Here is a 15087-nt window from a genome sequence, read left to right on the forward strand (position 1 = left end):
TGGAAAACGTCAACTAATGACTGTAAATATCGTCATCCTTCAGGTTGACCACAAGAGACTTCATCCGTTTATGTCAAGTGGCGTATTAAAAACTAAGGGACTTTGCTTGGAAGACGTACCAGACACCGTGGTTATTCACAAAGCACGGGGCGGTAGGGGTAGCCCAGTGGTTAAAGCGTTTGCTCATCAGACCGAAGACCCAGGTTCGATTCCCCCTTAGGTACAATGTGTGAACCCCAGTTTTGGTGTCCCTCGTCGTGATATTGCTGGAACATTGCTTAAAGCGACGTAAAACCAAACTAACTCACAGAACACGCACGACTATATTAATGTCTGGCAGTCCATCACTGGAATTTGACGTGTTGGGGAAGCGTGCACTGGTCAGGCGATAGTCGATTGCTTTTGCTCGTAACTGATGGCCAAGCTCATGTTTTTGTGCCGCAGAAACACTCCCTGCACACAATGGTATTTCTTAGGGAATGTGCCGCTTGGCGGGGAGTCATTGAAGGTGTTGGGGGTGAATCTCACATGACTGCTACCTTGGCCTTGTGGCGATCAGACAAAATCTCAGTGAACTTCAGTACATCACTGACATCCTTGACAGATTGTTGTTGTACCACATTCCAGTGACCACCTTCTCAACACATGGTCCGTTTTCATGAACGGCCATGCAAGACCACATCGTGCACGTGCCACTGATGATTTCTTACGTCAAGAAGCGGTAACATTTCTACCTTGACTCGTCAGAAGTTCAGATGTCAATTCCATTGGGCATGCTGGGGTCACAAATACGCAAGAGAGATCCGCTTGATATACCGGAACAAGCGCTCCATTAAGACTGGATGCTCAACACATTGCCCAACTTCTCAGTGAGGAAAATGGTAGGAATGTTATTGCAGTTAGCTAAGGTTACACCAGATCGGTTATGTTCGGTTATATACCTAGGTGGTTTCTTTAGCCTGTGCAGTCGGGAACCTAAGAACATTTGAATTTGGTGTTGCCATTTGTCCTCAGTGACCTTGGAAAATATTGGGACTCAACACAATGACATTTAGTAGAGTAGAGTAATCTACCTTTTCCCCTGTATCGTCCTAACATTGCCATTTGCATACAAACCATCGACATTCCATTCCATCTACATAATTTTCAAATTGACCTTGCACTACTTCTTTCAACATTTCTCATTGAGAAATGCCCACCCGAATGATGGAATATGTGCTGGTGAGTTTAATCACATCAGATTTTTATCGGCCATTTACATACCTGATTGTGGTACTTGTGACTGAACCTAGCTATTCCTTCTTTTTACAGTAAAACCTGGGATAATGCTTGTATTTCAAATGGGATCTCTTCCTTGCTGTCAGTTTTCATCATAAGATGGAATTGTTGTGTTTCAAACATTCAGTTGTCTAAAATCGATCCAGATACTATATATAAAGATATGTACTATATTCACAGATGACACAGACGTAAGTGTAATGTGTTTTGCTTTCTATACAAAGAAACCCGGTCGTATCATGGTTAGTTCGCTTTAGACTTGAGGGCAGGAAGGAAATGAAAGAAGCTCGCAGAGCAACACTGGAGTAAGCTATTTACGGCAAACTCATAGCTATGGCTGCTTCTGAGAGATTATTATTTCAGGAAAAGTTTCTCAGATCTTGGTAATGATTTGCCTTTACCTGTCAACTATTTTGCAGCAACGCGAGACAGAGAGGGGCAAGGGTGTTTTGGTTAAGGTGTTGATTTGGGTTCTTCAAGCACACCCTTTGCGCTTATAACCAATCAGCAGTTTGGAGCGCCCCCCAGGCTAACTCACCCCTCTGCAGGCCGCGAATGGGAAATGAATGACAAGGGCATCTTGCAATCAAAATGATGGTGGACTCGCCAGCCCCAGGAGTGGTCCACCGTGTCATGCACATGTTCACGAAGTTGTATGTTAAATGGTTTTAAATGTACCTCTGCCTGTAAGTTGCCACACTGCTCCAGTACGGATGGTGAGAATGATCGGGTGGTTGGTTGGTTGGTTGGTTGGTTGGTTCACGCCACACTCAGCAATATTCCATCTATATGACGGCAATCTGAAAACAAATTGAGTCGGGACTAGACAATTCAGAGATCAATAGCATTAGCATCGATCTGTGCAATTGGGATAAGATGACATGTTTCAACCAAGCCAGCAAGAATGACCACCGATTCCATTAGACGCCTCTTACGATACGCATGGGTTGCGGAAGACCAATTCTAACAAGGACTTTCATGGCGATGACGACGAAGAGATACATCAAGATGCAGGAGATTCAAAAGATGGGAATGACTGAATTTGACTACTGTACACATTACACATCTGGACACGTAATAAGATCATATCATCTCATAAATGTCTATTATTTACAGACATGAATGGTCATCATGGGAATGGCAACAAAAGTCGTTGCATCACAATAAATCCTACAGTTCAGAGATAAGGCTTGCTGAAAACCATATTGGTTATTTGTCCTTCTGTTTGGTTGTCAGATTTGCTTTGGTTCGTGGACTATTGTGTGCGAAACTCATTTCTGATCTCCTTCACCATAATATTGCTGATATGGTACTAAAACCGTCGTAAAACTATGTCCACACACTAGAATCAAAGACAAAAGTTTGGGATGACAGGAATCAAACCCTCAACTATCCAATCATTAATCAGACACTTTAGCCATTAGACCGCAGACCTGGCTGAAGATAAGTGAAATACGTGATTCGTTTCAAGGTAGCATGTTCAACATATATATTTCACGAGCATTTCTTTAGAATGTAGGAACACATCTTAATACTTAATGGTAATCAAATATGAATGATTTTTCATCCGATGGAACATATGTTAGAGAAACCTTCCCACATTTGATTGAAAATGTACTGAAGAGAAAAAGAAACGCATAATTTAGCATGTGCATCGACGTTTCTAAATGGAAAGCATGCGTTTCACTCTGAGGAATCCTTTTGTAAATGAGTGTAAAAAAAAACAGTCCAGTATTGACGCTAGGAAGTGTATAAGCCACACAATGAATAGGCTACCGACTGAGCAGAGGGAAATGGGGATTGGAAAGTTGTACGGAGGTAGCTCTGCAACCGCTGTAGTTAGACCAGTGGGCTATCATCTTACCACCGTTACTCAACGTTATCTGCAAACCGGGAAGCTGTTGATCGTCCCCATACCGGACGGCCACTAATGACAACTCATACACAAGACCGGTTCATCCGGGTGACCCATCTAAGGACCCGAACTCAATCAGCAACAGTCACAGTAGCCTTAGTTGAAGGGTCAAGGGCAGCCGTGTCCAGTGATATCATTAGACATCGTCTTCAGGCTACTGGAATCCACTTGCGATGACCATATGTGGAGCCAGTTTTAACACGTCAACACCGCCAGCGACGTTTACAGCCCTCACACAGTACTGGTGTCGATGGATTATCTGGTTCAGAACAACAATAACTTTCTTCCATGGCCGTCTCTTTCCCATTGTGGCTCCCATTGAATACTCTGAGACGAAACTGGACCTAGTATGGCTGCAGGTAGACAGCCACTCACACTTGCACAGTTGGAACAGAGATTTGTTTTTCAGTGGAACCACTTGCCTGAGAATTCTCTCAGACTCAAGTGAACTCAATGAGACAACTTTGCACGGCTGTGTACACGTTCAGTGGAGCAATTCACGTCGCTAAAGAGTCACGTTTCGCATTTAGCGGAATCTCTCTGTGACAGACTGTGATGAAATTGAACTTACTGCAATTCGATGTCAATAGCACTGTCAACAGCAACATTCAGCTGTTTAATTGGCAGTGTTCTCTATATAATAAATGAATAGACATAATTTTTTATTTATTTATTTTTGTTGTTATTTTTTGGGGTTGGGGTTTATATATTTAATTAGCCTCAGCAAAAGTGAGACTTACGTTTCTTTTGCTGTTCAGTATATAAGTCCTTGTAACCCCAGAGTTACCTCAAAGTTTTTCTTTACAATCAAACCCTGGAATGAGTGTCTCCCCTCTATAAGACATGTTACAGCATTTGCCAGGTCAGTGGAATGTTGGTCGTTTGAACGTGTTAGGGAAGTCAATGTGTGTGTTTGTTTGTATAATGAGGAACTACATACCTAAGAGCAAGTATTCAATTCCAGACGTGATATCACATGTTCTATGACATATTCAACTTTGTATTCGGTACTAGTATTCTAATTTTGTTTGAGGTTTCCCATGTTGTATTAGGTGTACAGATTCTGTTCGGAGGTATCCCATGTTGTATTACTTTTTTCATGCCATACGAGTTATCCCATGTTGTACTATTTATTAGACAGCCCATGTTGTGTGAGGTATCCCATGTTGTGTGAGGTATCCAATGCTGTACGAGGTATCAGGTATCCCATGTTGTATGAGGTATTAGGTATCCCATGTTGTACTATTTATTAGACAGCCCATGTTGTGTGAGGTATCCCATGTTGTGTGAGGTATCCCATGCTGTACGAGGTATCAGGTATCCCATGTTGTACTATTTATTAGACAGCCCATGTTGTGTGAGGTATCCCATGTTGTGTGAGGTATCCCATGCTGTACGAGGTATCAGGTATCCCATGCTGTATGAGGTAACAGGTATCCCATGTTGTACGAGGTATTAGGTGGCCCATGTTGTATGAGGTACCTGATGTTGTATGAAGTATCTCAGGCTGAATGAGGTATCTCACGTTATATGAGGTACCCCATGTTGTATGAAGTATCCCAACTGGAGTGAGGCATCTCATGTTGTATGAGGGTATCCCATGTTGTATCTTGATATTGTATGAGGCATTCCATGTTGTACAAGGTATCCATGTGATGTAGGAGATGATTCATGTCAGAGGTATTCTTGTCAACAATTAGCCCAGGGTGAGGGTGCCAATGATCCTGGAGTGCCTGTATTCCACTACTCCAGATTTCCTCCTTGTTGTGTAGAATGTCCTCCACCATGAAATCATCATTTGCTTGATGTTTGCTACTCATGTCTCAGTTCTAGATACATAGGTATCAGATTCTGATGGTGTCGGATCAGATACAGATTAATAGCATCAAGAGCTGTCATGTAATGCAGAAATGGTGGTGACAACAGATGTTTGGCATGTATGGCTTGTCCTGGTATGACATGCTCCAGTTTTCAACAGTGTTTGGCCTTAATATTCTCATGGCCATTGTCTGACCCAGCTCTCATCAGGATTTCTTTGAAATGACAGAAAACTGAAACCTTGCCATTTGAACAGATTCCACCTTTTCCTGCTTTTCATGTTGTTTAGTCTAGGACTGGTAATGGTGAACACAAGACACATTCATGGTTAATATTTCAAAGAAAACCCGCTGAGGCTTCATGAAAATAATAAATTCTCTTTGGTGATTGAGAAATTGTGTGTTTGTGCGCAGGTTATCAGAAGCACTGATTCCTGAGAACTCTCTCCTAAATCAGGCCTCCTGTACTGGCTAAGTGATTTGTGGTCAGTAGCAGATACTGAATCATCATCAAGCATTTCTCTTCTCTTCTTGAACTGTGTCCACCTCTTTTAGTAGTTGGAGGTACTTTCTGACAGTATGGTAGCAAATGTCCACTTTCAGCAACAGAATGACAAGCCACTGCGATGCTTGTATAACGCTGTTGCCAGGTCATATATTTGTGCCATGGATGCTCTTGACATCCTTTGTGTTAGGCTGCTCCTCTTAGCAAACATCTGTAACATGTTTAGGAGTGAAACGGTATACCACAATATTAGTAGAACCATGGTATTTGACTTCTGTTCAGTATACTACAATGCAATCCAAAAATGTGCATTTCAGTTTTCATACCATCATTTCTGTCTAGTCATAAAATGACAGTTTTGTTCATTGAAAATAATAAAGATTATGGTTATATTTTTCCTGTTATTATACAATGAAAACTTTAGCTCGTCAGGTTTTTGCATGATGATCATATCTCATATACAGAACCGAAGGTAATACATACCACACTATGCAGTTTCACTACTATCACCTTGCACTTGAATGAGACAGAATATAGCCTGTCTGTAAATATTCCACACCTAATGATACGCAATATGGTAGCCTGCATGATAGACCATTCCATCTGAACATTTCCTCTCTTTGATGATCTTACATCTTGAATAACTAAAACAAAACACGGCTTTGTGAAGACAGTTTATTGACTATCAAAATGTGTAGCACAAGGACCCAAGTTTTACACAGACGGTCCCTATATTACTGAGTTGTGCAACACAAGTGTTTACCAGTGACCTACACTCTGTAGATGTTAGTGGAAATACATGACATGTTAGACAGAGCAATAACACTGTATACTATATAGTCAATGTCTCTACTTGGTCACATTAGTATGTCCCGTACACCAGGTAAGTTAATAAACACAAAGACAGAGTAAAACATATATCAACTCAAGAGCAGGCCAGACAGAATTTAGATTATATTTTAGGCCACATGAAATGTTGATAAGACAGACGACCTTGCCAAAACTCATAGCAGCTCATTACACCAATGTCTTTCTCAAAAAATGCTCGAAAGTAATTGAAAACCATGTTGAGATAAGAACAGTGTTTTGCTGTCATAAAACAAGGTATTATGACTGAAGAGACAAGACTGTTTTGGCTTCGAATCAATCGGTTAACAAAAAGTAAAACAGTTAATGGTGCATCAGAGTAATTTTGATTAGCTCCATAAGGATTGTTAATGATTGGTTTACAGATTGCATATGAATATATATTTGGCAGGAAAAATCTGGATTTGGACGGAAAGCTGGGAAATGGACGGATATGATAGAGTAATACTTTTGATTTGATAATTGGTATGAACAGAAACAAAACAAATATATAGATACTTGCACAACCACAAATAAATACTGAAATATAGGTAAAAGTATCACAGACAATAAACACAGCATAATCCAGCTGACCACAAGTATGTATAGGCCATATATACAAAATGCTGAAGGAGCATGTTTTGCAAATTAGGTGTACATGTACTTGTGGCTGCTCTTTTGGAATGTACGGAGAGGCCTTGGAGGGTTGATTTCCACAACATAAATACTGACAAATCTTATAAACCATTCAGTTGGTAAATCTATGTACTTTGGTTGTTTTGGTTTTTTTAAACCATTCCAGTTTTTAAAAAAGTACATGGTTTATCGTTTATGACACACAATGACTTCAACTTCTTCTGGAAATAGGAAAACAGCCACAAGTGAAATTAACACTAAGCCATATATATACACTTTGTACTACTTGACAACTGAACTTAACAACAAAACAACCATTAGATCATCACATTCAGTAATCACTACAAACAAGAACTTGGATGGGCCATGTGTTATTAGTCTTTTTATTCAAATACTCCTCTTTATGGTGGGAAACTTTCCAGTTCAGACATTTTTACATAACTGAAACATTAAAGATACATGTATCTGAAGCGATTTCCTGAGAAAAGCAAAAATAAAACATGAAAAAAGTTCATTTTCCTTAAAAACAGCTATCGTTGCCACAAGGTCATATGAGGTGTCCAACACATACAGCCTTCATGCATTTTATCCTCCTTACAAATTTCAATAAATTGGATATGTTTCTTTTCGCAATTGAAAATACTTGACCATATCTGCATATAAAATCACATAGTAGTGGTACATCTGTCCAATGATGTAAGTACATAATACATAAGGCCTGTGTGTAGTGAGCATTTCATGGATATAGAGCACGACAGGGTTATGTCACTCACTGCACAAAAATTGAAATTTACAGAAAAAAATAGTTTAAAACAATCACAGTGCAGATTTTCACAGCTATGTACGAGTAACATTTTGTAACTATTGGTATCACAGTTGGTCAAGTACAATGGACAAATATATGATAACTTTTATACACCTCTGACTGAATGATAAATGTGTTAAACTTACTCTAACCCATAAGTTCTTATTTTTAAATCAAATAAAACCAACAAATTGAGAAACAAAATGGCTTTACCTCCCATTTAATGTTTTGGTCAACAAAACAGAAAAATATAAGCCCAGAACAACGAAGTCTAAAATCAATGTGTCAATCAAGAAACATGATGCTAATTACAGTAATGCCTTTTCCATTTGATTTAAGAAAATGTTCAATATTTAACTTAATACAGAACAAAAGCTATAACATCTGGTTAAATACAGGTAAATCATCTTAAACGCTGCTTAATAACAAAATATTCATTTCTTTAAAAGTGAGGCAAAACTTGGATGTACAATGAATAATTACAGATTTGCACAAACTTGACATATTGTTCAAAGCATAATCTGTGGGACTTGATGGCTGGGAGCGCAGAGCTTCCTCTGGTTCCGACTGCTGAGCATGCACTGTCATCCAAATGTATCTATTTCTGTCCCTGAAACATGTACAAAAGAATACAACTGAAGACAATGTGTCACAGACATGTCTTACCTTAAAGTAGCCTGAAAGCTCTCTATCAGAATCCTTCCTGAGTAAGTCTAACATACAGATGACATGACAAGGTAATGAGGTGTTCATGCAAGTACCTACTACTGTGTGACACACTACTACACCTCCACAAACTAATACAACATGGAACAAAAGTAATCTGCTTAATACAGCACAGATGTGAAAACAGAACTAAACAATTCAGCTAGTAATTAATAGAATCTTTCCATTAAAAGATGCCTACTGATGTTGTCCGAGGTAACAACACTCAACACTCAAGATACACAAGCCAACTCCTAAATGGGTAACAGGACAAAGGTCATCTAATTGGTCCAGATAACAAAAGGTCCATAACTAAATGGTCCATATGACGAGCATATTGAATAACAAACACAAGGCAATCTCATGTACACGTCTGAATCTCAAACATTCCACAACAACAATCCATTATCAATTGTACAATACAGAAATGGCAATCAAAGTCTGAAGCTACCTCTGTTAACTCAACAATATTATCGGGTTTCCTTCAACATCTTCCTGTCTCTGTATCCCCGGTATCTTGCCTGTATGGTAGTGGCTGCAGCCTCCTTTCGCCCAAGGTCAGAATCCTGTCTCTGGGACAACTGGCTTGCGACTGACTTCCTTCCTGCTGACATAACACTATCAACTCTCTTCTCCATTTGATTCTTACGGGTTTGGTAACCACGGTAATGGGCCTGGATCATTGTCGCTGCTTCCTCTCTCTCACGCTGTAAAAGAATATCGTCGTCGCCACGAGATTCCAATTTCTTGTGAGTGTCCCAATCCTCATGAGTACCTGGGTCCTTGTAATCTTCATCCTTGTTCATTTGTTTCCGAACCTGGTGTCCGCGGAAATGTGATTGTATCTTCAGAGCTGCCTCTTCCTCTTCCTGATTACCAGCAATGGGGGACTGGACCGGGGACTGTACCAGGGAGAAGCGATCCTGGGAGCGTTTCCGTGAGGCGGGAGTGTGGCGAGGGGTGCCGTATCTCGGAGGGCTGCCATTTCTTTGGGGAGAGGAAATCCTGTCATCATCATCATCATAGCCATTCATATTACTGTAGTCCTGGTAATGAAACAAATTGGCCAAATTATTCACAGTTATAATAGTGGTCTAACTGACTTGCTTCGTGGAAGCATTATCAGAACATATACCCAATGGAGTGATGATAACACTGTAATGACATGCAAGCTATATGCGAGACAAGCGACAAATAGCTGAGCACACAGCACAACGAGCCATGCACCAGCTGGTCATATACATATATGTTCCTGGTTTACTTGAATAATCTTGTATTATAGAGCAGATTTTCACAGATGTCACTTCAGTTACCACCAAGGCAAAGAGCTCACATAAAATTATGATCTGTGAAGTGACAATCTTTTAGTATATTTGTTGATTTTCTTAGAATGTTGTCTTTCTAAATATCTGAGAGGACCACAGCTATGTCATTAGCTCCTTTGTTAGATGTTTACAACAGGACTCAGCAATACTATCGGAGACCTGTGAATAATCAAATCTGGACCAGAAGATCCACTGATTGATACTGCAAGCAACCATTCATGCTTTATGTGTACAGTCACATTCAATGATCTACATCATTGCCACTGACTGCTCAAATCTTACTTGAGTGAGCGAGTTTAGTTTTATGATGCACTCCTGCAACATTCCATTTATATGGTGGTGGTCTGTAAATAATCAAGTCTGGACCAGACAATCAAGTTATCAACAGCATGAGCATCAATCTCCGCAACTGGGAACTGATGACATGTCATCCTGGTCGGTGAGCATAACCATCTAATCCCGTTAGTCGCTTCTTACGACCTTTACAGGATTAGAAAGCAAAGGACAGTCTTGGAATTCTGGGCAGGTACCATGTTCATTTTAGGGTATCCTATGATTAACTAACTCATTTTCATGATTTCACAACAGTAAGAATTTCAAATTCACTTTTTACTAATGTGACTATGCTTTCATGTCTGTTTAGCATTTGAGTTCTGGACTTCTAGTTCTTATCATTAGGTTTACAAAACACACACAAAAGAAAATCAAATAAGGAAAAACAAATATTTGCGAGATTTCTGTGGGGGAGGCAATCAAACAGTCAGTTGCACTAGCAGCACTGAGTCAGTGATACAATTTACAGGTGTTCAGAGTATGAAACTATCACTACCATTTATAAACTGAATATGCTTCTGAAACCTGTCACTAGTAAAGATAGAATGACTGGTTGATATTTGCCAGTTGTGCAGGGATTTGTAGGTGAATATAATAATGACAAAATCAGACAAAACTTGGGTGTAAAATCATCAAAACCATCACTGAACTCTATAATCTGTCAATCTGAAGCTTGTTTATTTTTTCGTTTAAAGTACATTTAAATTTTAAAGTAGAAGCATTTGTATATGATTTTATGATTACCTACACTGGTGACAGAAAGAACTGAACAATATCAACATATTACTAAAGAGGTGACTTAACATTTGTTCTGGTCTTTCCCCCAAACACAAACTTTCACAATATTCTTCAACTGACCAGCCCTGAGAAAAATACTACTCAGTTTCGCTGAACAAAACCTGATTGGAATTATACCATTCACTTTTAAAAGATTATATCAGTGAGGAAGAGGAACACATGCACACAGCAAGAGAACTTTTGTCACAGTTTTAGCAGAAATAATAGTACACCATGGCAAAATCTGTTCATATATGACTAGCATTTGAGGTGAAACATTTTTCTCAGTTGTATGTGATTAGATAAGTAGTGAAATTGAATCGTACATGTGAAAGGATCGTCCATTGTGAAGTCTTTTTACCATTTGAAGGCGGTGAAAATATTGTTCAAGCCCAGTTGGTTTGTTTGATAATGCTTAGATAGTTGTCATCAGTCACTGGAACAGAAGCTCTTCATCATTCATGGTTTAGTGAGCATTTTACCTACATGTGTTTGTCCGTGTATGACCTGAAGGATAGGTTTGAACTATGACCTTCTTTTGAACTACAGCTTTGACCAAAGTATTCTCTTGCCACTGATTTGCCTGAGGAAATTATGCCTTGCCAGTAAAGAAGAGTTTAAAAAAGCCTTACTTTTTAAGTAAAGCAATTACTGAAGAGGGATCTTTAGCCTTGTCAAAAGTATTCCTGGCAATAGAACTGTCTGTGGAAAGCATGTACTAAGGAGTGTTCCCTAAGAAATGGATTTTTCTGGGGCAATTCTAGTCTATTAGTACTTGAGAAGAAACCCTTACCGAAGCATTCTAAGGGATTTATTTGTGTAAGGAGGGTTTGAAGGGCTCAAACAACTTACTAGAGCCTTGAACAATGTACTCTTGGGGTTTCAAGACTTTTTAGAAAAGATCTAACTGCTTTAATTAGTAACAGAAACTGGAACAATGTTGTTGAGGCTTCTGCTAATTGCAAATATGCATATGGCAGAAAATCACATTTAATTTAATTTTCATTAAATGAAATGTTTCATTATATGTGTGACTGAAACATCCCACTGCTGCCACCTTGCCACCGCTTTCATTCTGGGTCAGCATGCTGAGCATGTCAGTACCCAGCATGACCTTTGACATGTTGCTGATCACTAGATTGTCTGTTCCACACTTCATCATTCACAGACCACTGCCACACAGCTGGAATTGCTGGGTCCACAGTTAAACAACAATCAATCAATCATTATGAAAAGGCTTCATATGACATTGTTCTTACAAGACACAGTTGGGAAATTGTCTGATAGTAGTTTATAAGGACCTAATACCACTTAAAATGCTTTTACCACATATACCAACTTGTGACATGTAGCTTTCTTTCAAATAGAAATCTATTTCAAGAAAATTGAGAAAAACCAGTCTTTGTCAGACAGCCCATGATCAAATGAACAAAGACTAAGATATAGAATACAATCAAATCAATGTTTGGAATCTGTGAAGAACATGACTAACATTCGAAAATCAAAACATTTTCTGGAAACTCAAATTTACAGTTATTGTTATTCTCGGGGATCAAAGGATATAATTCTCCAGGAATGTATTTTGTAAGAATGGTGAATTTAATATTTCACATAATAAGTACTGAATTACTAAATAATACTAAACTAAACTAACACATCTACAGTCCATTTGAGTCAAAAAGAGACTAATGAATTGCAAATTTATTCATTTTACAAAACTACCACATAAATATAAATAGTACACATGTTTAACATTTACTAATGCCCAACTTTGTTTTTCATCAGGCGTGTGTATCCTGTGCATGACAAGACAGTGGCTGTTCCATTTCTGCGGTTTCACCCCGCCGCAACTGCTAACAACTTTTGTGTTTTCAGTGATGATAGTTCCTTAAACAACTTTGCTGGTGGATTTCAGGATATGTTCAAGCATAAGAAAGCTGTTGGGTATAAGTAAATGATAAACATGTGTACTATTTGTATTCATGTGGCCCTTTTGTACAAAGACACAACTTGCAATTCATCAATCCATTTGTGACTCAAACGGACTGTAGATACACTGAATCACAACTTTAAAGAGTTTATGTTGAATGTATAAAAAACTAGACACATGCAAATCAGTGTTTGGCTATCGATGACTAGAGGACTTGTGGTGAAAAATAATAATAAACAAACATTTTTAATGTAATCACCAATTTCATGGGTTTTCCCCTATCTTTTTTCTAATTAATGTTTATTCTGATACTGGTCATGCAATGAAATGCACTGGAATTGTAAATAAAGAATAAAAGTGGTTAAAATTTTGGTATCTTCCTACTCATGAACATAAACATATAATTGAGTACCTGTAAACTTAATAATGTACCGTACCTGTACAGCTGATGACTCTCAGTTTGCCTACTTTGAAATAAACCTATAAACCAGTGCCTACCTAGAGCATTATGATTAGAAGCCAAGTGAATCGGGGATCTTGTAGTGATCAGTCATTGTTTGGTTTGATATTTGGAGTAAAACTTGTATAAACTTATAGTACAGGTTGTTTGTTTTGAAAACTGGACATAATCCCTCCAACTTCCATTCAAACTATTAACTGTAGAATGCAAACATATTTTTACCGAGCAAGATTATGTTGTGGACTTTATTGCCCTATGGTGCTGTTACTACCATTTCCCTGAATCAATTTAAAACGACGATAAACCTAGTAGAAACTCACAGTTACTTTGATTTAAATTTTGGGACTGAATTTTGTCAAATCATCCACTGTCGCTCCAAGCTCAGCTATAGTGATCTGAACACAAACAGACATAATCAACATATATAGGAAACATCTAGAAGTTCACATGGTCATTTTAATGAAGACGTTATTCACTACCTTTCTACATGTCAGAACTATCAACATTTAAGAGGAGGTATGTATTTTCATATTCAAGGATACTATGTTAAAACTGCTTTTTGCTGTAACAGCGCACTGAATAACTCAACAAATAGTGACATTCTCATCTCATTACACCTGTTCATTTCTAACTATACACCATGAGGGTTGATTATCAGGTCAATATCTGGGGGTTATTCATTTCTTGAGACGACCTCTCAAGGGGTTGGTAATATCAGAAAACCCATATCAAAGTTTCATTAAGCTGTCAATGTATTCCAATCACAGTGTTTACAAAGTCTGTGTCACTTGTACTGCCCATAGTTCAAAACATTCTATAGCACAGTAACTCCTTAATTCACTTACCATGTAGTGTATATGATATATTATATAACTCAGTATATTTGTATGCTTGAACTTTCCACAACAATGACCTATATAATTAGCTGAATAGATATTGTATGAACCTGGTACAACTATAACTGTTTATAAATGTTGGTGGAACAGTCTACCTGGTAGAGAGGGGAGAGCTAGTAATTAAGAGCCAATCGACTGGAACAGGCTGTGTATTGGACTTTGGATGGGTAGTGAAAATGGGAGTAGTCATAATTGGATTCATGAACCAAAATTGTACAATGCACATAGCTTTGAGAGTATGTTTGTCATAATTCAAGTGTGTTATACTAAAACAATAAAATTCTGATGAATCAAAAACTTGTTTTACAATCAATAATTATTCATTCTCCTTCTTTCGATCAATTTTCCGTTATTTTTTATCATTGGAACACCACTGCACGCAATGGCTATATTTACACATTTTTCACAGCAAATAAAGCATATATATCAGCAGGGAGGGGAGGATGAGCAAATGGAAAAACTTTGGTCAAGCATGTACAGACACCTATAGTTCTGATTCTTTATGTTCATGAAAATCAAAAAAGCACATATCTGATCAGTGAGTGAGTGAGTGAGTTTAGGTTTACGTCGTGCTCATCAATATTCCAGCTATATGACGTCGGTCTGTAAATAATCAAGTCTGGACAAGACAATCCAGTGATCAACAGCATGAGCATCGATGTGCGTAAATGGGAACTGATGACATGTGTCAGCCTAGTCAACAAGCCTGACCACCAGAACCCATTAGTTGCCTCTTACACCATGCATAGCCGCCTTTTATGGATAGCATGGGTTGCGGAAGACCTATTCTACACCTCATCTTCATGGGTCATCTGATCAGTATAATTAATCATGACAGTGAATTTTCAATGCAGTCAGT

At 38.5% G+C, this 15087-nt stretch overlaps 1 protein-coding gene across 5 annotated transcripts in view; it reads right to left on the minus strand.

Moving 5' to 3' along the window:
- Positions 1-6176: 6176 nt before the first annotated feature.
- Positions 6177-15087, minus strand: part of LOC137277684 (doublecortin domain-containing protein 2C-like) — a 115109-nt gene continuing 106198 nt past the window's right edge. For all 5 annotated transcript variants that reach the window (XM_067809559.1, XM_067809557.1, XM_067809555.1 and 2 more), the window contains 2 exons: positions 8959-9553; positions 6177-8412 (listed from right to left, as the gene is read on the minus strand). In XM_067809559.1, the coding sequence (XP_067665660.1) occupies positions 8978-9553 (576 nt within the window). In that variant the 3' untranslated portion in view covers positions 6177-8412; positions 8959-8977. The remainder of the gene's footprint in view (positions 8413-8958; positions 9554-15087) is intronic.

The sequence above is a fragment of the Haliotis asinina genome, chromosome 3 (assembly GCF_037392515.1).
Source record: "Haliotis asinina isolate JCU_RB_2024 chromosome 3, JCU_Hal_asi_v2, whole genome shotgun sequence".
Taxonomy (NCBI): domain Eukaryota; kingdom Metazoa; phylum Mollusca; class Gastropoda; order Lepetellida; family Haliotidae; genus Haliotis; species Haliotis asinina.